Source organism: Coturnix japonica, chromosome 4, assembly GCF_054131305.1.
Source record: "Coturnix japonica strain WE chromosome 4, WE-NBRP24, whole genome shotgun sequence".
NCBI lineage: Eukaryota > Metazoa > Chordata > Aves > Galliformes > Phasianidae > Coturnix > Coturnix japonica.
In genome coordinates, this window is record NC_140666.1 from 77,835,816 (window position 1) to 77,858,941 (window position 23,126).

The window sequence follows — 23,126 nt, forward strand, 5'->3', positions numbered from 1 at the left end:
TCAAGCTGCGGCACCTGGAGTGTGATAAAATGCCCTGTAAAAAGGCACCATCCAGCAATTGTTTGCAGTTTTCCCACTACAAGCTGCTGGAGCTTTGTGTTTCTTTCATCCACGTCACTGCTAAGCAGCCTGTTTTTCCATCCGGAATTTATTCACTTTGTTTTCTATGCGGCTGAGGGCTTTAAAAGAGATGAAAACATTGGATCAGCACATGCTGACATGCACGATGCCCATCTCTCCTCTGTGAAGCACTCTACTCTCTTGACCAGAATGCACTGGCTTTTTTTCCTATGCATTTCCATGCACTGTGACTGTGGGAGGACCAAATGTCACCGCTTTGTCCTATTTCGCCAGTGACCTTTCCATCACCATACACGCACTCTTGGCTGCACGTAGTGCGTCTCGTTTTGCGACTTCTGCAGGAAGTTGAGGGAGGGGAAGAAGGAAGGAAATGAAAAAACAAAACAAAACAAAACATTTAAAAAAAAGAGAAAAAGAGAGTAAAAGAGAAAAAAAAAGATATCAATAATGAATAATATCAAAATCTATCACGGGTTTCTGCTTTTAGTGTAAATAAATGTGAGAAGGCACACGGGCACAATGCTGTACTGTATTGAATGCACTGTTTTTGAACTGCAGTGTGAAAGAGCCAACCCAGCAGCCCATGACAGAGCAACATCTAAAATAACATTTCTGTATTTACACAGATTCAGGCCCTCTGTTTCTCTCTCCATCCCACCTCATTTCTCAGACAAAAATACTCGCTACAGAAGGGCTGGGTGGAGTAAGTCTTAAGGCAAACAGCACAAAGCTATTTCATTCCTGCATGACTGCACAGCCTGGTCCATCTGTCCATCATCTGTCACATCTGCAACTGGGAATAAACTTAGATAGGCACTGGCAAATCTTCCTCCCGGGGTTGAATGTTCTGGTGCCATGCATCAGCACTGGCGTTCAGTGACCTGGTGCAGCTGAGGAGTGGTTCTCCATTGTGTTTTAGTAAGGATGAATTGAGTCAGAGACCAGTTTCTAGCTGTTAGCAGCGTGAGGAGCTTTTTGATCAGAACTGACAGTTGGTCAGCAAGGAATACTTTGAGGAAAGCAATGAAAAACTGACTCATGAAGGAAAAATAACACCAAAAGATACAGAACTGGAGATGCACTCCGATTAGTTTGATAGAAACACTTCTGGCCTAATGACTGTGGCTTATCCAAAGATATGGTGAGGGTGTACCCAGGGGACACTGAAGATAGAAAACAATAAACGGAAGAGCTACTTGACTCAAGGGTGTCCTGATGTGCAGGAAGCTGAACTGTGGCAAGACTCCAGCTCGGATGAACTGGGAATCCCTGATTGAGCTTAACTTAAATGTTGGAAGAAAGTGCAAGAGGGATATCTGGGAGCAACTTAGAAGCAAGTCTTAGGATTTTAGATTATGTGATAAAGCTAATCTGTATTCCCACAAACCAGCTCAGGGAGACAATGGTAGGTGGGGAAGTGGAAATAAAACCCAGCCGATGTCTTTCAGGCCTATCACAGGGGCTGTGAACTCATCAGAGGCCCATCTGCACAAGCACAGCAGAGCACAGGGACACAAAGACAGGTATGGATATAGATCAAAGGCTCTGGAGGGTCAACCACCTTGCCGGGCCCCCCCGGGGCTGTCCCAGTGTGCTGTCCATTATGGTTGCCATCAGGAGAAGCACTCTGAATCACCTTGAGCTGTGGGCACTGCTGCTCAGGGGATGCAGGGATGAATCATTTTGTGGCTGCACAAGGACTTACTTCAGAGTTTTTAGGGGGAAGAACCAAAGGTAGAACAAGGGAGGAGTCAGCTGGACTCAGCCCACAGGTTTGAGGGCCTGTTGTATGCATGTGGTGCCAGTGAGTGGAGTGACCGTGGCTGTGTAATGTGTGTGCTATCACCAGCAAAGCCTGATCCAGTGAGCAGGTGATGTTAGCCATCGGGTTTTAAAATAAACACATCCAGTATGACTGACTGCTAAAAATGCATGTACAGTTAAATATGTTATAAAAATAAAGCTGTCTTGCCAGTTAGGCATCAGCACTGTGGAACAAATAAAGGAGACAAAGTGTGTCTCTTCCAGAAAGAAAATATTCAGTAATTGCCATTGTTTGAGAACTCGTGGTATCATTCACCAACATGTACCAGAAGGGACTCCTGATCCCACCATTTGTTCAGCTCAAGGTTTCTGACACACACCCATCAGCCATTCCAAAAAGATTTTAAGAAAAGCTTTCCTCTTAGATGAAGAAATAGGATGAGATGAAGGGAAGCTGTGATGAACAGCACACAGAATAGCCGTGTTTGGATCAATTCCTTTCTTTTCTCTTCTTCTTTTTGCCCAAATGAATTGCATTAGGGATTTGTTAAAGCAGAAATGTCTGCAGAATCTTCAGCTCCCTTTGAGCCCTAGAAGATGAGCTCTGTCTCATCCTATCTTGTGCTTCCAAATGTCTTTACTCTTACTCCAGCATAGAGGAGAAATTTATCAGGGCAGGTTATGGTACTATGGTTAGGCTGTGGTTGGGCTTGATGATCTTCAAGGTCTTTTCCAACCTGGGTAATTCTATGATTCTATGATCAGCAAGTGCTAATTTTTCCCTACTAGTAAATCTAACTTTCCAACCCTTTCTGAATACCGGATAGGTAAGGTTTATTGCTTTATGGATTAATTATTACTGTTTTCCTGTGAAGTTTATCTACAGTCTTAAGTAATGATTTGGTGACATTTAGAAAGCCACTACTGGATGAACATGTTAATTTTTAATAAAAACCTTTTCAATAAGGAAACTCCATCCAAACACTGCTTAGGAAAAAAAAAAGCTCTGATCTTCCATATGTGATTGTTTCAAAGCGAATTCCATGGCTCGCTGAGGTTAAAATCCTTAAATTAGTGGCCCGCACTTCCCCTTAGTGTTGTACTCCAATGAAGCGGCGCTGGAGCTACTAGATTTTATGCTGCTTGTTTCTAGGCCATCATTTATGGACAGCGAGATTTATTCAGTGGGATCAAATATCCTGTGAGACAGACTGGCAAGAACGCAGATACACCCTGATCTTTCTCAGAAGTGGTAACATCTGTTCTGCAGCTTCAATGTTTCAAACCAGGCTACAGTTTTCACTCCCTTACAAATTAATAACATTATGATGAGAAGTGCATTTAAGGCTCACATTCTGAAAAGGGATGCTTGGGAATCACTGTTCCTTAATAACCCTTCCTAGCCTTGTTCCTTTCCTGCTGTGTGGCTGTGTTTCTTCTTGCTGCAGTGAAGCTCAAGTTGTGACAGCAGAATCTTACCGTTCAGTGCTAACACACACTGACTGACCTTTTCCTTTGTTTATTGCAAGAGACCGATTTTCTTCCTCCCGTTTCCAAGCCGGTTTCTTGCTAGCTCTCCTGAGTGCTGGGCTGTCTGCTCCTTGTCCTTCAATCGGAAAGCTTGGCACTTTTATAGGCGCTTCCTAAGCTTTTCTGCTGCCTGGAGAACTTCCTGCTGTCACCAGTGCTACTTTTTTTGCATTTTTCAGTTCATGGTTTGGCCTTTCACAGCCCAAGCAGCACATTTGTAACAAAACAAAGCCATAGCTGGGGGCGGTGCAATGTGCAAACAGCTCCCCTGCATACAAGCATACAGCTGGAGAGGGGGGCACACAAGTAGCTCCAGAACAGTATGAGTAAACAAGCTGCTTCACTCTTCTGCATCACCTTCCACCTTTAATGATATACTTTTCTACTTAACCATGTCAGAAAGCAATGGCTTAGACAAAGATTAAATAAAAAAACATTCAGGAATCTAGTGTTTAAAGCACTGATCTGCAGACTGGGGGGCACAAATTTAATGAATTCAGGATAAATTCTGTTGTGAAGAAAGTAATTATTTTATCAATAAATATTTAACTTATACTGAATGGAACAGCTGTAATAGAACAGACTTCCAGAAAGTTACAGATATACCAAAGCTGTGACTTAGTAGTTAGGGATCTTCTGGTTGCATGGGCTGGCATCCAGCTTGGGGTTGTTTAATAGTCTGATGAGGTTGCTGTACTTCTTACTGCAAACCACTTTCAAAGTTTACTTTTAGCGCAGAGTAAAAACAAATGCATTAATCTCACCAGCTTTCCAGGGCTTGTTTTCTGTCCAGCACTAATTTTGTTTTCTGCCTAGTGCTAATCATTATGCTGCTTACACATTTTGGAGCAAAGTACCCAGCAGGTTCCCCTCCCACTGAGGCAGTCAAGGAAACAGCGTTGATATAAAGGTATGCTGTGCAGGCACAAGGTTGTGTAAATTGCAAAGTTTATCCTGAAAGAACTGTAGGGGGTAGATCTGCCACTTGGAAGGGATCCATGTGAACACAAAACAGGAAACCTGAAAAACAAGATCTTTCCTAGTTGTCATCTCTGTAAAATGTGGTTTTGTATATATGTGTTTAAATATTTGTCCAGGATTAGATGCTGTATCTTCCAGGTTTATCTTATTGTCTTTAGATTCTTTTTGTATGATACGTGCCATAAGATTTACCAGTAATCATTCTCCTTTTTCATAGTATTCCTGCAGCTCCCATTTCATTTAACCCCCTGCTTTTGGGAAAGGGTGACAAGAGTGAAGATGACAGCCAAGAGACTTCACTCAGCTTTGTGGAAATATCAGCTCTGTGTGTTCTGGCACCTTTCATTAAAACAGAGGTTTTCCTCATCAAATGGTCACAAGTAAAGGACTAAATACCTTTGTACCTTTTACTTAAAGAAGTGTGTATTATTAAATATTATTTCCCACTTCTTTTCCCTTTTATAAAACTTCTAACATTGTAATTTTTCACCTATATTCTCCTAAAAGTATGAAGTAACTCATCTGAACCGAGGATCAGATTCACTTTTACTGCAGGTGGCAGGAAATAGCAGAAGGCAGATGATGAGGGGCTGCCCAGACGAGGTGGATACTCTGGCACAGTGTGAGGGCCAGGTATGTGCTGTGCTCCAAGGCTCTAGTTTCCATGGCCCCCCTGGCTGCCAGCCTGCACTTGAGCTGCTCTGCTGCAGGGGAGACAGAGTCCCAAAGACAGATTGCCATTGTAATTTCTGGGGACGTACAGGAATTTGGCTACCTGCAAGAACCAGCAGATAATAACCTTCACCTTGTAAGTAAAATGGCAAGTAAATTTAGACTGGGCAGAAACTGGAATTAGGAAAAACCTGAAAATCAGAACAACACTTGTCAGCTGCTTGAGCCACCCTAACATTTGTCTAAACTAAGATGCCGTGCCTCGCCACAGGGAGCTATTTTAAGCCAAACCTTTTGGCTCTGCTAAAAGCACCGTTCTTCCAGTTTACACTGTCTGTTGTTGAAGCAGAATATGGCAGAATTATTTCTAGCAAATTATAAAGAAAACTATCATAGAAGTTAGCTTCCTTTGAACAACTAAGTGTTATGCAGCTTCTTAAGACTGAAGTGGAGGTTTTACTACATTTGAGATGGCTGATTGGAAACACGGCTGTGTCAGCTGAATATCTCACCATGCCAATATGACAAAAATAAACACCAGCAGTATCAAAAGGGCAGAGAGGTAAACAACTTGTCCTTGATTTATCTGTGTTAATTCGTACTCCAAAGCACTCAACAGTTTGCATTTAAGAACAGATAGAGCAGACATGAGCAGATGTACTTGTGTTCATGCATAAACATGCCGATAAAATGAATTATTCTGAATTACAATTCTGTTTTTGTCAGATACAACAATGGGAAGACATGCAACAGAAACAAAATAGGTGAACAGAAAGGATGTTTATTTCCTTACAGTAATGAAGAATGAGACACAGTTGAGTCTTCAAGTGGTCCAAAAAATGGGCAATGATAGGAAATACTGAATCAGAATCAGTAGCTTCCACAGGTTTGTCTTGCATAAATGCAAAGCACCCTGTGATGCCACGGTATGTGATACTGTCATTTGCTGTGAGTAGTTGAGTATTAACAGATCTGTTCCAAATAGTGGCATCAAACTAGATTCAAAATGAAGCAACAGATGAGATGTCTTCATATGAAATATTGACCCCTTAAAACATTTTCCTCCTTGAAATGCAGTTTCAGACAGCTGCATCTCCAGCACTGCTGGTACAAAGTATGGATGACCAAATATTTTGAATCTGTATTTGAACCACCCTGTTGAACATCTGCAGGCATTCAGACATTATGATTTCTCAGAATGTGCCACAGCTTTTATATGAGGTGTTATTAGTCAAAGCATTTACCAAGAGATAAGCACTATGCACCTACTGTGTAGTTGCAGAAATAGAAGAGAGGTAAGGGATTTTCCTGCCTGCAACTTTTTGCTAACATCTCTCCCTCCCCCGGGGAGTAACAAATGACCTCATTGTTTCTTGATTTGCTAACACTTCTGCCCCGCTGCTTCAGAGATGCTGGCTACACTGTTCTTTCACGTTAATTAAAACAATTACATGTAACTCAGAAGAAGAGATCCTACTCAGCTTGAAATTTGCTGTGTTTAAGATCTGAGGAGGCCCATCTAAAACTTCGTCTTCTTTTCCCAGCTATATTCACTCTACAGATATTCCCAAGCTTTTCCAGCAAGTTTGAGGCACTTCATTCAAAAGATATTGGAAAAAAAGTAACTGCTGTCTTTGCTGCTGAGCTGGTGTAATGGGAAAGAATGCAATAATATTAAAAGTGAGAAAACAGCACAAGAGGTTTCTGAGTATGTTGGTCTTGACATAAATTTATGCAGTAAATAACCTCACATTAATGGAATCATATCTATCCTGCCACGTATTTTGTGGGTTTTTCAAAACAGAATTATTTATCACTTCCTACGGTGTGTTTGGTATCATTCATAACTGCCAGTCTTGACTCCAGTACTTAAATAGGAAGCATCCAGAGGCTGATAGGCTTCCAAAGGCTGAGAGTAAAAGTTGGTCAGCTGGGATGGTCAGCTTGTGGATGGCAGTTGCCTGTGAGGCATATTCCTTGTTAATGGTATTTAACTACTCTTTGAATCACTATAGTATTTGTGTCACTGGTTAGGAAAATAGGAGACCAGAAGAGGTCTTGAGTAAGTTTCCACAGGTCTCTCACACACTTTATAGCCTCATGTTGGTGCTTTTTCAAGCATCTGAAATACACATAAATCCTTGGAGCCTGAGCCCTAATCCAACCCTGTCACAGGCAAATGCAACTCCGTATGGAGTTATATATAAAAGGATTCACAGTGGAATCAATTTAAAGATTATTATGGGAATGGAAACCAGACAAATAAGCTGCAATGATGTTTTTCAGACTTGAAACATACAAGCTGATACAGTTGTACTAGAGACTGAAAGGATGCAAGCTACCATGGAAGTCCTAAATCACAAGCACTGAGACAACAGGAATGTTCTTTCCCAGTTTCCTGGCAATCAACTAATACAGACACAAATAACACAGAAAGAAACAGAGAATGTACAACAAAATTTGAATTATTTTCTAGAATATATATATATGTATATATATACATATATTTCTCCCCATGAAGATTTATGTGTCATCTTGTATTGGCTTGGATGCTCAGATGAAGATCAGTCTGGAATACTTAGATAACTCAAAGAGACAACTCAAGAGTACTTCAAGATGGCAGCTACTTTCTTCTCAGTATGTTCTGATACATGCTAAGTGAGTCCACTGAACACAGGCAGGTAGATCCTTGTCTGAATCTGAAATGCCATCAATCTACTCCCTCACATCATGGCAGATGACCTGAGGAGCCTTCTAGACCTGGTGATGCTGACCATATTGCTGGTTATGCTGTGGCCATGAAACAGCCAGCTGAGGAACAGCTGTTGAATGACAAAGCAGTTGAGAGTAAAATACTGCATGTAAGAATGTGTGCCTTGCATGTCCTGTAACTATTACATCCATATAGTAGTTTCAATTAAGTTTGGCTCAAATAGTATTAGTGAAAATGAGTTTAATTTTTCCCACTATCTCACCTATTATGTTTTCTATCAGGTAAGTCATCTTGAGTTCTCCCATTTGAAATCCTATTTCCTGCCTCCATTTTTTCTCCTCAAAACACAACCATCCAGCCCTTAGTTTACAAGGCCAAAATACTAGGATTGTTTCAGCTGTTTGGGAGATGTATCATGGGAATTGTTTTGCTTTTCTGAAATACATGAATAGAGAGAAAGCATTATTTTCAGTTTCATTCTAGACATTTTGGATAACAGGAAATAGCAAGGGAGTTCTTCTGTACAAGAAAAGGAAAAAGACGGGTGAGGCTTTCTAGCAGCAATAGAATTTTTTTGTACTATTAGTAGTTGAAATCTGGATAGAAGTATGCAGAGTTTTAACATGCATGTTTGCCACTGCCAGAACTTGGGTGAAATTGTGGTTAGAGATTAATTAAAGCCAGCCAAGTCAAGAGAGGATTTGGATTCAGTCTATTCACTTAGTACACTAAAGCAGATCTAAACAAAAAGCCTACAAAAGAAACAAACATGAGCTTGTTCCAGCTGCCTCCTCTGTCTGAAGATATAGGTCCTCTTTGTGCTGCTGGTGCAGATCTAAAGAAAAGAAAACAAACAGGATGTTCACAGCACAAGGCTGAGCTAGGATTCTTTTAAATACCAGAGGTTTGTTGTCAAGGGAGAAGTTTGCAGTCCAAGTACTAACCCAGAAGATTCTTTGTAAGTGCTTGTCACCAGGTTCCCTTCAGCTGTCATGATTTTATAAACAGATTTATCTGTGTGCAGAGCCCTGGGAACACTTCCTTCTACCTTGTTTGTCCATACTACCTACACCTTCTTTTATCTCCATATCCACATACCACCTCTGGCTTACAATTGAGGCAGTATAGAACTCTTCTAGACAGCAGTAGTTCTGAAGGTCTATATTTTTAGAGTCTTCGTACAGTATCCAGATCTATTTCCAAGACTCACTGACATTGCAAAAACACAAGTAATAAATATCACCACTAATTGCTGGCACAGGGCTGCCTTTCTGTTTATGTTTGTAATACATCTCTGCCACCTTGTGGATAATTTTTAAATTACATCTTTTCTTTAAAATCAGAATTTTGGCTCAGGAGAAACATAGTTCAAATTCAGACAGGTGTTAAGTTCACACTTAAGAAGCCCTAAGTGGATAACAGCATTTTCTAAGTCATTCCTTTGCTATCCTGACCCACTTATCTCCTTTGGAATGCTGATGTAACAGGAACTATGGTCACGAAAAAGTCACTTGCATAACTGATGGCTTTGGGATGGAGATATTAATCTCCAGAGGATGAAAACAAGCTATGAGTATTGTAAAAGCAAACAGCCATACTGACAGGGGATGCAGAAGAGCCTGTATGCCTACTCTCAGTATTTATTACTGAAGTATTAAATTGCCATGTGTGTACACCAAGCACACAAAATGCAAATGAAGCCTCTTCTTAATGGCTATCATAGAATGGCTTGGGTTGAAAAGGACCTTAAAGATCATTCAGTTCTAACTCCTCTGTCAGGGGCATTTCACTGTATCAGACAGGCCAGAGCCCCATCCAGCCTGGCCCTGAACATCTTGAAGGATAGGGCACTCACAGCTTCTCCTGGTTCTGTTCCAGTGCCTCAGCCCCACTCATGGTGAAGAATTCCTTTCTAACATCTAACCTAAATCTCTCCTCCTTTAGTTTAAAACTGCTGCGTTTTGTCCTATCACTACATGTCCTTGAAAAAAAGTCTCTCTCCATCTTTCTTGTAAGCCCCCTTAAATACTGGAAGGCCGCAAGGTCTTCCTGGAGCCTTCTCCTCTGCAGGCTGAATAACCTCTATTCTCTCAGCCTCTCTTCATAGGAGAGGTACTCTGGCCATCTGACCATCTTCATGGCCTCCTCCAGACCTGCTCTAACAGGTCCATATCCTTCCTGTGCTGGGATATATGCTGTTAATAGTGATACCACTAACAACCAAACTGTTCCCATGCCAGTTCATGGACCATCATAGAGGAAGAATCCATCTACAGAGAAAACAGATCTATAAGATAAACATTAAATAATCTATAAAACATCTGCTTAGAGGCTCGTTTTGAAAGGATGGCTAATTTTAATAGAGATGTTATTTTTGCAGAGAAGTTATTTTGGGAAGAGTGTAAGTATTCGTTTGTGTTAAGTATTTTGGCTATTTAAATTTCCGGGATAGGCAATAATATTCAGCATGCATTTAGCATTGTCTTGATCATGGATAGCATAGATTTGAAGTGCATTAAGCCTATTGCATTGCCATGCACATAAGAGGAAACAGAAAGCTCATGAAGAAAAGAAGCAAGGAAAATTTTCCTGAGGATGATAATGGCTGAGTTGTTTAGTAATTACTCCAGGAGAGTATGAGACTGGTGCTTAGGATATGCTAGTGATTACGTTCATTTTAATACCAATAAGGATGGATGGGAAGAGGTGGCTGCTGCCCTGCAAACAGTGTATGGTACTGCAGAACTGGTACGTTCATCCCTTAACTGAAAAGAAGAAGACAAAAAGGTTTCCAAAAGCCTTTGCATCCAGATATTCTCAATTAAGGAATGCAACTCAATGACAAAAGCTTGAGACAAATGGATTAAAACCTAGGTGGAGAGAATAGTCTTTCGTTAAAGAGTTTACAATATTGTATTTTATAAAGTCCTGTAAAGCACTTTCCTCCAGTTTGCAAATATCATCACTGTGTTCACAGCTGTGATTTTGCATGGAACAACTGGATTTTCTTTTGACATATATGAGCTAAGCCTCATAGTTCACTGGCAGAACAAGGAAACCATATTTTAATGCACTTTTCAAGTGGTATCTGACAATAAATAAATGCCTCAAGAAGTCAGAAACACTTTGTTTCTAATATCTACTAGCTGAAAGGATTGTAGAGCTATCAGTCATTTCTAAAATGCCATTCTTTTTATTGCAGATTTATAGGTGCGTGCTGGGGCATAATTTTGATGTTAGAATAAATGTTGCCATGTGATGAGTGACCTGAACAAACAGAGTATGTGTTTTTTCTGTAAAGGCGTATTAAAAATTGAGCATATGCTATGGGTAGCAACATACACCTCCTTTGTTATACTAGGTGAGGTATTACTGCCATACAGTCTCAGTTCAGAGGCAGGCAGAATGCATCCAAAACTGCATGCAGGACTTGTGTGCTGCCATATCCAGGGGGAGCAAATTGGGCTGTTGGTAGCAGAAGTTATTGCGGCATTACATGGGTTTTAACACACAAAATGTTTGCAGGTGTCTGAATTAGGGCAGGAAGGGCAGTGGAAGATAGAATGTGGACAAACACATGGATTGTGAATGAAAATAATAAAACTAGAGAACAACTTCATATCTGTGTAGCCTGCAACTTTCCAAAGTGTGAGGTAGCTTTCATATTCAGATGTTCAAATATTTTATACATGCAACCACATATAGCTTAAAAGACAATTGATAACAGCCATCTTTCAAGTAAAATTAACCAAAATATAATATAAATTAATTTAATCCTCTTTATGCAGTAAAGAAAGATGTTGATAGGAAGGAAAATAATTAAAACACGTTATGGGAGTGATGCTCGCTCAGTAAAATGCATATTTTGGATGTAATGTGCATTCCTTGCTAATAACCTACTAGACAAAAGTAAATACATTAAAATGTACAAACTGAGTTTGCTTGTAAAATGGAGGATCGAAAATCTTCCTCAAAATTTGGAACTGGAAGTTCCAGTAGTTGGAGAAATGTTCTCTAGTTCTATCGCCATTATTTCATTCTTTATGGATATTAATAAAAATAATTCAAGATTTGGAATAGATTTTGCATTAGAATGCTCATGTTTACAAACCTCATTCATAGCGTCAGACAATGATTGTGTGATTAAAGAGAACTAATTTACACCTAATTTGCCATAGCAGGGATTCACTGACAATTGTGTACAATTTGTAGACACAAATCATTTACTCAATATACAGTAAGTAATAAACTTAGGATTAATGCACATTGCTTATGGATTACATATGTACGATTGAGATGGAATGTTAATTGTTGGCTTCTGCGTTTTTCACGTGGTTATAATGACACTGAGGATGGACTGAACTTCTTTTACTTACGATGAAAGGGTACACTTGGAATGATCAGGATTATCCAAGCAGAGTAAGAACATTACAGGCCTGCGAAGAGATGGTTTTATTTTGTATCTTTGAGACTGAAAACTAAGGAAAACTAACAAAGAAACAAAACAAACTCAACAGCACTACCATGTCTGATGACTCCCTACAGTGATACTCTGAACTGGAGCTGTAAATATTACTGTTAATAAATAGTAATTCTGCAGATATTCAACAGTTTTAAACTACTGCTTAGATTTTCAGTCCAAATCAACATTTTACAGCAATCTGGAATACATTTGGTCATCTTCTGTGTCTAAATCTGGGTAAGTACAGTGTTCCACTTAATTGCACAATCCACATCTACAAGATGTAGCCCTTTGCTTAATTCATTGCTCAAAAATACCAAGTCTAAAAAAATGTGGTATAAGCTGTCTAAGCTTCAAGTTTCTTAATGAAGACACAACATTACAGTCACTTAGATATTTGAAGCTAAGCAATAATTTAAAGTAGATCAGTTAGATCAGTTGCTTCTGCAAATGCACTGCATTTATAAAGGATTTTCACTTACTTGTAATTGTCAGTGCAGGTGACATTGTAACCAAGGTATTTCAGCCTGTCTTCTAATATCCGTACAGTATTGTATCCACAGGAATCTCTGTGAGAAAAGATTTGTATATTATTGCAATTATTTTATTATCTGTTTTCCCTTTGAAATATAACCTAGTTCCCATTGAATCTGATGGAATTAGTAAAATAAATCTCCATTACTTTGTCTCTTCTATATTCCTGAAAACACATAGAAAACAGATGTATGTTGCTATCTATAATCCTTCATTTGCTTATAGCTGTTTAGCATTTCACACACTCAGTCTGCAGAGACTGAAGATTGGTTTCAGCTCGTGTAGCATTTGCAGATTCTATTAACCAGAAATCTTTCAGGTTTCACTATAGAAAAAGGAAAAGAGATGGACAATTATGTAAAATACTAAGTAAGGCTCTCATTTTTAATATTCTTTGGCAGGTATTTAGTCGGTGATAAAGTTGATGGTGCCTTTACAGAATAAGCTGGATACAATAAATTCAAATTATTCTTGTAGTTAAAAGTTTGCCTCACTTCTTGCATACAGAACAATGCTAAAACACAAGAACACAGGAAAATTCAGGAACAATCCTAACCACAGTTTTTGTGCCTAGCACTGATATTTTTAATTTGGACCAATCAACAAAGAAGGCTTGGCATAGCAATGAACCTACTTGCACCAATGTCAAGTAGTAAGACCACTGCTACTTGCCCATTAGTCAGTACTCATGACTCTAAAGAAATCATTCTTAGTAAAATATGCAAGTATTCCTGTGCTTCCAGCCGAACACAAACTGAAATGTAAACTCAGTATAAATTCAGTGCTTGTTCTAATTCTTTGTGATAAGGGCTACTTCTGCAAAGATGAACTATACTTTTTTCCAGATATGATTCTTTTGTTTTAAAAGAAAGGCTCAGAAATGCTAACCTAAAACATGCTTATACTTGCTTCTCTTGCGATAGATTCGATTAGAACTTCAGTAAAATATGTGCTCCAGATTGGCAACAGCAAAACATAATGAAAGAGAAGCAAAAGAAAAGAGATGAGATGTGAAAGAGAATGATAAAAAATGAATGGTTTCACGAAGAGCATCCTCACACTCCAACGTATCCATGTGACATTTAGCTGCTCATGGTCGATATGGTGAAATCTGTAGCTGTTTTCCTTGCCCCTTTCAACCAGGGCACTTTTAAGACCAATTGAGAGCTCTCACAGAATCACGAGGGTTGGAAGGGACCTCAAGAGATCATTGAATCTAACCTCCCTACTAAAGCAGGCAGCCTACAATAGGTTGCACAGGTAGGTATCCAGACGGGTCTTTAACACCTCCATAGGAGATATGATATAGTAAATTGCAGGGACTGTGGAAGTGGTTGTAGTAAAGCTTACTTCCTCTACTCCTCTACCTTTGATTCATCTATGCATGATAACCTCTTCTCTCCCTCATGGAGAGACAACTTCTGCTTCTGCTAGTTTCCAGAACAGTTAAGATCAGTGAAAATGAAAATAATGTATTTGGAAAGGCAAAAGAAATACTTCACATCAGCATTTAATCTGAAATTCAGTTTGACCCTTTTCCTAGTAAAACAACACATGCTAAATCATCACTTAAGGTCTGAGATACACATAAACACATCTCAAACTAAGTGGACATCAGAACTAACATTAGAATTTATTATTACTTTGTCTACTTCTGGTGTTTATATACTCTTTGGGAATGCCAGCTTGTGCCTCCTGTCACAGCAAAAGCATCTAAAATAGTTTTAGTTTAATTGCTGAGCAACTGTAGTAAAAGTGAAGACTAAGGTTAAATTTTAAAGACAGGCATAAAAAGAAAGAATGATTTTTGCAGGAAGATACAACTTACGTATTTGGTCCTTCAATATCATCCACAACCCAGATGACTATTTGTGAGATCTTGTCTTTCTGGAGATAAGGGATTTCATAATCTGCAAAAAAACTGATTCAAGAAACACTTTTTTAGGACTCTGGAAAAAAAACCCCTCTGCAGTAACCAAACCTCTGATCCTGCTGTGGGATATGGGTTTGCTTGATTTTAGGTTTGTATGTTGTGATTACAATCAGACTCAACACAGAGTTGAAAGAATCTGATTCACATTCTAAATGTACACAAAGTGAAGCACATTTAATCTGACGTTTTGTTTTTATATTCTTCATCTTTGAAGGGCTCAGCTAAAGAAAATTATGACTTAGAGGTGAATTTGAGTGAAATAAACTTTAAAATGCAAGCACAAAACAAAGAGCGTTTGTTAGTCAGCCAAAAAAGGATTGTTCTTGTAGTTACCACTTCCAGACTGAATACAATTTTGTTTTAATCAAAATTTAACAACAGCCACAAGACATGTATATTTTTAGATATGAAATCATAGCAATAGCGATGAAAGATTTGGCCTCAGAATACATAAGACCATAAAGGAAAAACTTCTAGCGGTGTTTATCCCTGGCCCAGAATGAATTTTCTACTTTATTGCCTTGTGTAATTTTACTTTGTGAGGTAATTAAGTATCAGTTAAAACAGGATAATAATATGGAGACTAAAACCTCTGACATCAAATAGAAAATGCCAAGTCCAACAGACTGTTTTAATGTAAGAAACTTTTTTATTTTATTTGTGTATGTGTGTGTGTAGGTATTTGAAAGCCACAGATTTCTAACACTCCAGCAAAGATGTGATGTTTTCGGACCTTATCTTTGCACGTCTCCCTCCCACCCCCTGTCACAAAGGTTGTAAGGGCTGTGTCTTGGCTGATCCAAGCCCCAGCCTATGTAAGGGTGTGAACTCATTTGCCTATCATGAGTCTTCTAAATTTCTGCATCTGAACAAGCATATGCTGCATTGGAAAGGAATCACAAGGCTTGGGAATGTTATTGGCATGTGCTGGTACCCAGCTGAGACCCATCCATTATATGTTGATTTATACTTCTGGAGAAGTGGAAGGCTATTACTTACAGTTACCATCTTTAGTCAAGTATGATATGGCTGCAAATAACCAGAGAGGGTACTATGGTTAGGCTGTGGTTGGACTTGATGACCTTCAAGTTCTTTTCCAACCTGGGTAATTCTATGATTCTATGATCTGTACTGGCAACAGTAGATTTGCTTGTCCAAGGTGTTCAAGCACGTCTAAAATAGTAAAAGTATAACCAAAAAATAAGATTCTGGTTATTTTTTAACTCTTTTGCTTGCTCATGCATATATGCTCGCCAGTAAAAATGCATACTCCTCCAAAACATAATGAGATCTGTAACTAGAGAAGCCAGAAGCCCAGGAAGAACAATGTACAACAGACTTCAGTAAACCAGTTATTTAACCATGCAGAAGACCCGAACTACTGGTTGACCTTTTTCTTTGCAGACATCAGACCTTCAATACATTATTTTGTGTTCACACACTGTTTTCTTACCCTTTGACTGGATAAGCTCCTCCTTCTGCAGAGCCATTCAACAAGACTTGTATCACCCCAGAACTGTGTTGTGCATACTGCAATACATAACATAAATTCTTTTTCAGAATTCATCCTAGAGATTTGTTATATGACTTGGTATTGTCTTGCAGGCAATGACGACTAAGGAGACAGTTTTACAAGAGCAGTATCAGAATCGTGAAAATAATGTCAAACTAGCACCCCAGTCTGCTCATTCCAGTAAAGAGGACAAGAATTATACAGCCAATGCATGAATTTAATCTACCTTCTCAAATTATTTTCTCAAACCTACTAACAACTTCTTCAGGTCAGGAAAAAAGCATTTTGGCACTCCTTGGGCTTCATCTATGCTGGTCCTAAGGTCCCTAGTGTTCTTGTTGTGCTTATTATCTGCTTAATATGTATTAAAAGAGCTAACACAGAACATGACCATGTTAACTAGATGGGATGAAAGTCAGGCTCCCCCTGCTAAACACCATTCCCAGCCTAGAAAAGCCTATTTGTACCTGAGGAATTAATTTAGCACAGTACCAGCCTTAGATCTGCTTTGACCCAGCAATGCTTTCCCAAACCACCAGGGACACGTTCACAAATGTGCAAAGTGAGTGTTAATGCATTATTTACAGTCATCGAAGCCATCCTCCAGAAAGCATCCACTGCATTGTTTTCACATTCTGCTGCAGTAGGGCAGGATTCATAGTCCAGTCCTGTTGGGAAGCATGTGATACGTACTGTCAAAGAGATGATCATGACTACAAAAAGTGACCTCAGAAAGCAATTACATATAGGATAGTCTGACATTAACACAGGAAACTGTTATCTGTTTTTATTTATTTCTTAGCAATTTCCATTCTCTGCAGTTAACGTTATCAGTGATGTGCTGTGGACGTGATAATTTGGCTGCAGACAGCTCTACATTCCACGGGGTTATCTCCCATGCAGCATTGTTTCACTGTGTGCTTCCCAAAAGTATTCACACAAAACAGGAGAGAAGACAGTGCAGCTACCCAACTTTTTATGAGGTAAGAGCAAAATTAAATCCTCCAAAACACAGCAGTCTATCTCCATTATAGTTTTAGAGGCAAGCATACACTATAGCACTCATTGTCTTACCAGTGCTGTTCTCCTGCCCACACCAGTTTAGAAAATCTCCAAAGAAGCCAAACAGAGTATCACCAAGAGTCATGTAGCGACGAGCTCTGCTAGAAAAGCTGTTGACTAGCAGCTGGTTATTTTCCCAGAAGAGAGACTAAATTAAAAAGGAAAACAAAATACAGAAGAAATGAAGCATCAATTGGGTGCAGACACCATGAGTTTATGTGGTGCTGAAAACATTTTAAAATATATTTTGGTATTTGTCTCAAAATCAAGCTAAGAATCAGAAATGTTAGCTACCTATTTATAGGAACAGACTTAATTCTTAGAGTGGTTTTAATTTTGATCACTAGAGGCTTATGGGGTGTTTCTATCATGCTGAGACTGGAAACACATCTATATTAAATATAATGAGGCCTAGCTTTGCTTTCTTCATCAGATGTTTAGGGAAAGAAAGAAAAAAAGGAGGCATTCATAATCCAGATATATCGTGGAGAATTCTCTTGTTTTACTATACTGGCCTATAGCGCGAAAAAAAAATTGTGTGTTACAGTGTTACTCTCATGTTTGCAAAATGCTCTCATTAATGAATCTACATAGTCAGTAGCATTTGTAGGTTTAGCTTGTATCACCTAGAGATAAGGAATAATTATGTCAGCAGAAAAACTGCTTTGTACTACAGCCTGTTAGAAAAGGCTAAAGCACACATTTTGATGGGATACTCATTTCTGTTTATGTGAGTTTAACATTTTTAGCATGTTGGAGTTGAACATTTGGTGCCCTGGGATTTGGTGTGTAAGGAGAAGGAGCAGAGACAGCCATTGCAGGCAGAGCACTTAGCCTGAGGAAAAGTAGCTGTGCAAGGTCAGAGACTGAAACAGAACTACTGGCACAGCAGGAAAAACAGGAGACCTTTGTAGTATGGAAAGGGAGTAACACAGATAAGGAAGACATGCAAATCCCAGGCTTTCACTGCAGAAAGTGAGGAAGAGGAAACGTTAACACAATCAACCACTGTGGACACAGGGAGAGGCTGCTACAGGAGAAGGAAGAGACAAAGGACACCCAGAACCCCTGGGGTCAGGACTGATAGGTGGACCAAGGTCTCCTGCACAGGAGAAGGGAGTCATAAGATAGTACAGAGGATTACAAAAATTACTGCTTAAGTTACTGCTTAAAAGAAATGCAGATAAATACACTGCAAAATGCTACCCAGCTTCAGCTTTAGTTTATAAACTGCAGATGGGCCAAAATAATGAATCATCAGCCACAGAACGACTTCTAGTCTGTTTTGAATGACTGTGATGGGAAATCTGCTAGATGTCACTGGACGTTTACCATAACATTAATAATCATTACCTTGCCAGCAGGAATTGCGTGCAATGACAGTTTGAAAAATAATTCAAAGTCTTGAGGCAGAATGTTGCAAGGATCCTTGTTAATAAAAGCATTTCTAAAGGCTTCCCATAACTCCGAACAGTTCTTCTCACTGCAATTGTCAAAACAAACAGCAGAACTGGTTGGTTGTTTTTTTTTTTGCTTTTTTTTCAAAGCAGAACAAGAAAGTGATTTGTCCCCCATCTCTTTCAATCCACAAAGTAAATTCCTCACAAGATTAATACAGAAAATTTGCAACCAAGGAAGAGCACGTAATTCATCTTCCTCCTCCTTACAGCAGCACCTCTTTAAAGAAATTAGGAAGAAGTGAAATGCAATATAAATAGTTGGATTTACAGTGTGGAATTAGACATACACGCATTTCATAAAAAATCTTATAAAGTATTCATAATAAACTCTGCTATCCAGCTTGGTAGAAATGCTAAAAGAAACAAACATCTTGCTTTGAAATCTTAGGGATTCAAAAAGCCATTTCTCTTAAAGCACAGCTAAATATGCAAAGCTACTGAATGTAAAAATTACTCTTACAATGTCAGATTCAGCAGGAGGAATTACTAACAGTTTTGACGACAGAAAAGTAGTTTCAACTAAGAACGCCTTCAGTGTGAGCAGACTCAAGAGTGATGCAGCTTGAACTTCTGGAATGAGCACAGTGACTGTGTGGGGCATGTGCTGTCACTGTGCAGCAGCTGCAAGAATACTGTCAGGATTCAGCATTTAAAATGCACATGAAGAGGTGGTCTGAAAAAAGACGCGAGGCAGTGCACTTAGTTCCCTTCTGCCTGTTCTGCTCTGTGGACAATAAGCTCTTGCAGAAGGACAGGGCCAGACATTCAGGGATGGGAGCATCCTAAATCTCTGGATTTGAACGAGCTCATCTGTGAAAGCTCTGAACCTGCCTGAAGTAATTAAAAAGTGAATTGTTGCCTTCATCACTTTCCTGTGGTACCTTCCCTACTTACACTGTGACAATGTCTATGCTGGGAACACTCTGCTCAACAGAATAATCTATTTTACATGCATCGAGCATTCCTAATGTGAGTGGCTGTAATTACAAAGCTTGAACAACAGTAGTCTCTAAGAGCAAACTAAACCTAGCCATTAGAGTGCTTAGATCATTTAATGTCATCCATATACAGTGGGGTTTCTGCTGGTGCTTCTCCTCATGAGATTCTTTAAGCAGCTGCTTTGAGACGCAGAGATCCCAGATTATTTAAAGTTAGAGGACCTTCAGTGATGAGCTGAACAGCTTCCGTGCAGGAAAAAGAACTTTGATCCCATGCAAATTTTCTTTAAAAACTAACATACCTTAATCAAATACGGGACCTTGACCTGAAAATCTTTGGTGATGCAATTTGACCCTTGGTCAGTGGTTCCAATGAATAAACAGCTTATTTGATAAAAGGATTTGCACCCTATTTCTAACTTCAAGCTGTTAAACTGCAGCTCCTGACAACTGTATATATTTATGTCGTGTTCTGCAGAAGAGCTGTGTGCTGTCAGCCCTCATGTCTTCATGTTAGTGCTTGTAAATTATCAGCAGCTGAACTCTTAACATCTTTCTTGACAGTTGAAACTAGCAGTAATTTTCTGGTTAATTCACTTGCATTTTTCGCTTCATGTCTTCACATCTCAGGTTTGAACAGCTTGTAAATCAAAAGGATTATTCTTCTCTGTTAACTCAAAATCTCTTAGTTGGCAAAAATACTTCATAAACTACAGAGTGGGGAAGGACCGTACTTCAGGACTGTTCTTCTCAATCTTAATAGACAAAAATAAGCTGTATTACATTTAATTCATAATATTTTTTCCCAAAAGCTTTCATTATATGCTATCTCTATAAAAATATGGCAGTTAATATAACAGTTGTGTTTGTGTAATACAGCATACTCCCATTAAAAAACTTCCAATACGATTTTCATTCAAATTTCTCAATTATGCATTTTGTAAAATACCTCTTTTGCAGTCTTGTATGTTCTCTCTTAATGTAAAGTTGTTCTTGTGTTTCTATTAACATTTTTATGTTTTAATTGTCCTGCAGCGTAAAGATGTGTTTTGGCAGTTAGTGAAGTATTCTTGAAAATTATTCTGAAACAAAACCTATCCAGGTGGCCATGCCTCTGTAAAAGCCAGCCCGGGGGCAATTAAGAAGTAGACAATGAACAGAAAAGATTATAAATAATTAGAATATCTGTCTTGCAGCTGTGCAGTGTGAAATTTCAATTTCGACTATGTTATAGTATTTTCCTACAGACCTAAGGGAAAGAGAATAAAAATATATCATGAAATTATATGAAATTAATTGTGCAGCTGTTCTTTTTATACTGCCAGTTTGGTCCTTAATTCAGGAAAGCAATGCTGACATCCAACCTTGCTTCATGCTCTTCAGATTGAGAATAATTTGATGTGTTCAGATTCCTCAACTTTATAATTATACTGCAAAACTGTCACAAAGCTGTAATATATAAATACTTTACTTTCTATACTGCTGTAGTTACATGATAAAGCAAACATTTCCACAGTAACTATCCTTTATGCTGTTCATTTTAGAGTATTCTGATATATAAGTATTCTTGCAAGAAATGAAATGACTCTATAGCTGCAAGGTAAGACTTCAGATATGTCAGTTGACATATGATTTTGGAGCTTATCTTATGTTGTAGGTACGTAGGAACATATTGTTAAAGCTTACTGATGCTATCCACTGTGATGCGTTTATACATTTGCCAAGCTGGAGCTGTTTTAACAGAATTTAGTACCATATTACCTGCATTAGGTTGAGGTATTATTTCCTATGGAACTTAAAAACAACAACAACAACAACAACAAATGATTCTGATATCTTAAGAAAGTTGTTAAGAAGAAACATGTTGTTTTGTCTTTGTTAAATATCATAAATCCAATTTCAAGACAAGTCCTGAATCTTCCTGTTTTGCAGCAGGAACTGAAAAAGTGAAGTTGGGGTAAGGTGGTGGTGTTTTCTACTATTACGCAACATATTGAATTCTACACAAGACCACGACTTGATATTGCAGAAATCCAGACAGCTTCCTTCTGCAAATACCTTCAAACTACCAGGAGCAATTTTGGACTGAATTTAAAGTGACTGTCCTTCAGAGCTTTTTCCTTTTCACTAAAGCCGAAACAACATAAAGAAGAAAGGAAACATGGTCATTTGAGGCAAGGGTGTTTCCTCCAACTCTGTGTAATTGACAGACAATGAAAACACACAGGTAATAATCCTACACTCAGTTGATTACTACTTGATTTTTCACCTGGATGAGCGAAGCAGTTTATTTCAGTAGCACAGGATATCTGTGAAGCGTGGTCTTCACCCTCTTACTCAACATGACCTACAATACACACAGAGCAATGCTGGTCTTTCCAGGAGCTCCGACAGACTTGGTGCTTTAGAAATAACATCCCCACAAGTTCAGTGCAGTGTTCTCTTTATAGAACACCCTCACTATGGGAAAAAAGTTGAAGCATTAAAAATACTGCCTTATTTACACTACTAATATTATTGCAACATCCATCAAAGTTCAATTTCTGTTTCCAGAAAGCTACACAATTGGTTTCAGTAGGGCTATATTTGTGGCTAAGAGTGAAACAACAGACTTTTGATTAATGACCAATTTGTACAGAAGATAAACACCACTCCAGAAACACACAATAACTTACCCAACAGAAGGATTCACAACTCTAATATAGTCATAACACCTTCCAATGGTTATGCTTTCCAGGTTTTGTGTTGTACCTTCACCTTTCCATTTTCTTCCTTGCACTTCTGAAAAGTTGTTCATAAACAGAATAGAGCCTAGTAAGAAAGACAAAAAAAGGCTCTTCATCATGAATTCTCTACAACCCAAGTTCTCAAAAAGAAAAAAAAAAAAAAAGCAACCAGATTAAATGATACAAGTTAAAGGGAAACCAGAAAGCTTAACAAATAATATCTTCAATAGTAGTTGTAGCTCTGTACACAAATGACTAAGTTGGACAGAAACCTGAACCTTGCCGGACAATGTAATCTTACTGTTTCCTGAAATGACTGTAAAGGGACACATCACTTCCTTCTATCCGAAAGTCCTCTACTTCAGGAAAATGAGACTTTTATGGTTCTGATGTTGCCACCTGGTGATAACTGGGAAGAACTACAATATAGTTTAGTATTAAACGTACCTACTGTTCAGCATTTACAATGTATTTACAATGTATTTACAATGCCTTAGGTTTGCTTAATTGCCATACTACAGATTCCCAGAACACCACAAGTGTTCGCAAGCAGCACATTTTAGAGCAGTCTCATTTAGTTTTAAGAAGGGGTTACAATTTGTAAACAGATTAGGTAAAAATAAATGCTGAAATACATGACAAGAACAAATAGAAAAACATAGGTGCTGATCTCATAATAATCCAAATTCTTGTGTGATCATGTGTCACACATATGGATATCATTAGTCAGTTCCTTTTCCACCCCTCCACTGGGTAC

At 38.7% G+C, this 23,126-nt stretch overlaps 1 protein-coding gene across 6 annotated transcripts; it reads right to left on the reverse strand.

Moving 5' to 3' along the window:
- Positions 1-225: 225 nt before the first annotated feature.
- Positions 226-22,745, reverse strand: LOC107313950 (ADP-ribosyl cyclase/cyclic ADP-ribose hydrolase 2). 6 transcript variants are annotated; one of them, XM_085545718.1, is made up of 10 exons: positions 22,671-22,735; positions 22,319-22,454; positions 18,599-18,728; positions 17,258-17,393; positions 16,769-16,851; positions 16,124-16,200; positions 14,566-14,658; positions 12,686-12,772; positions 12,118-12,177; positions 226-416 (listed from the first exon to the last, which is right to left on the reverse strand). In XM_085545718.1, the coding sequence occupies exons 1-10, from the start codon at positions 22,699-22,701 to the stop codon at positions 254-256; spliced, it is 996 nt and encodes a 331-aa protein (XP_085401844.1). In that variant the 5' UTR covers positions 22,702-22,735; the 3' UTR covers positions 226-253. The 6 variants fall into 6 exon arrangements, with proteins under 6 accessions (XP_085401844.1, XP_085401845.1, XP_085401843.1 ...); XM_085545719.1 differs by having other exon boundaries at positions 228-416; positions 22,642-22,745; XM_015862681.3 differs by lacking the exon at positions 226-416 and adding an exon at positions 8,437-8,576.
- Positions 22,746-23,126: the final 381 nt, after the last annotated feature.

What these genes read in the sequence shown, in the direction of transcription:
- LOC107313950 (XM_085545717.1), bottom strand. Translation starts at nt 22,488, where the DNA reads ATGATGAAGAGCCTTTTTTTGTCTTTCTTACTAGGCTCTATTCTGTTT. An exon ending in ACGCAATTCCTGCTGGCAAG is followed by an intron (nt 17,394 to 18,598) that starts GTAATGATTATT and finishes TTTTTAATTTAG; the next exon opens with TCTCTCTTCTGGGAAAATAA. An exon ending in GGAGCTTATCCAGTCAAAGG is followed by an intron (nt 14,659 to 16,123) that starts GTAAGAAAACAG and finishes TTCTTGAATCAG; the next exon opens with TTTTTTTGCAGATTATGAAA.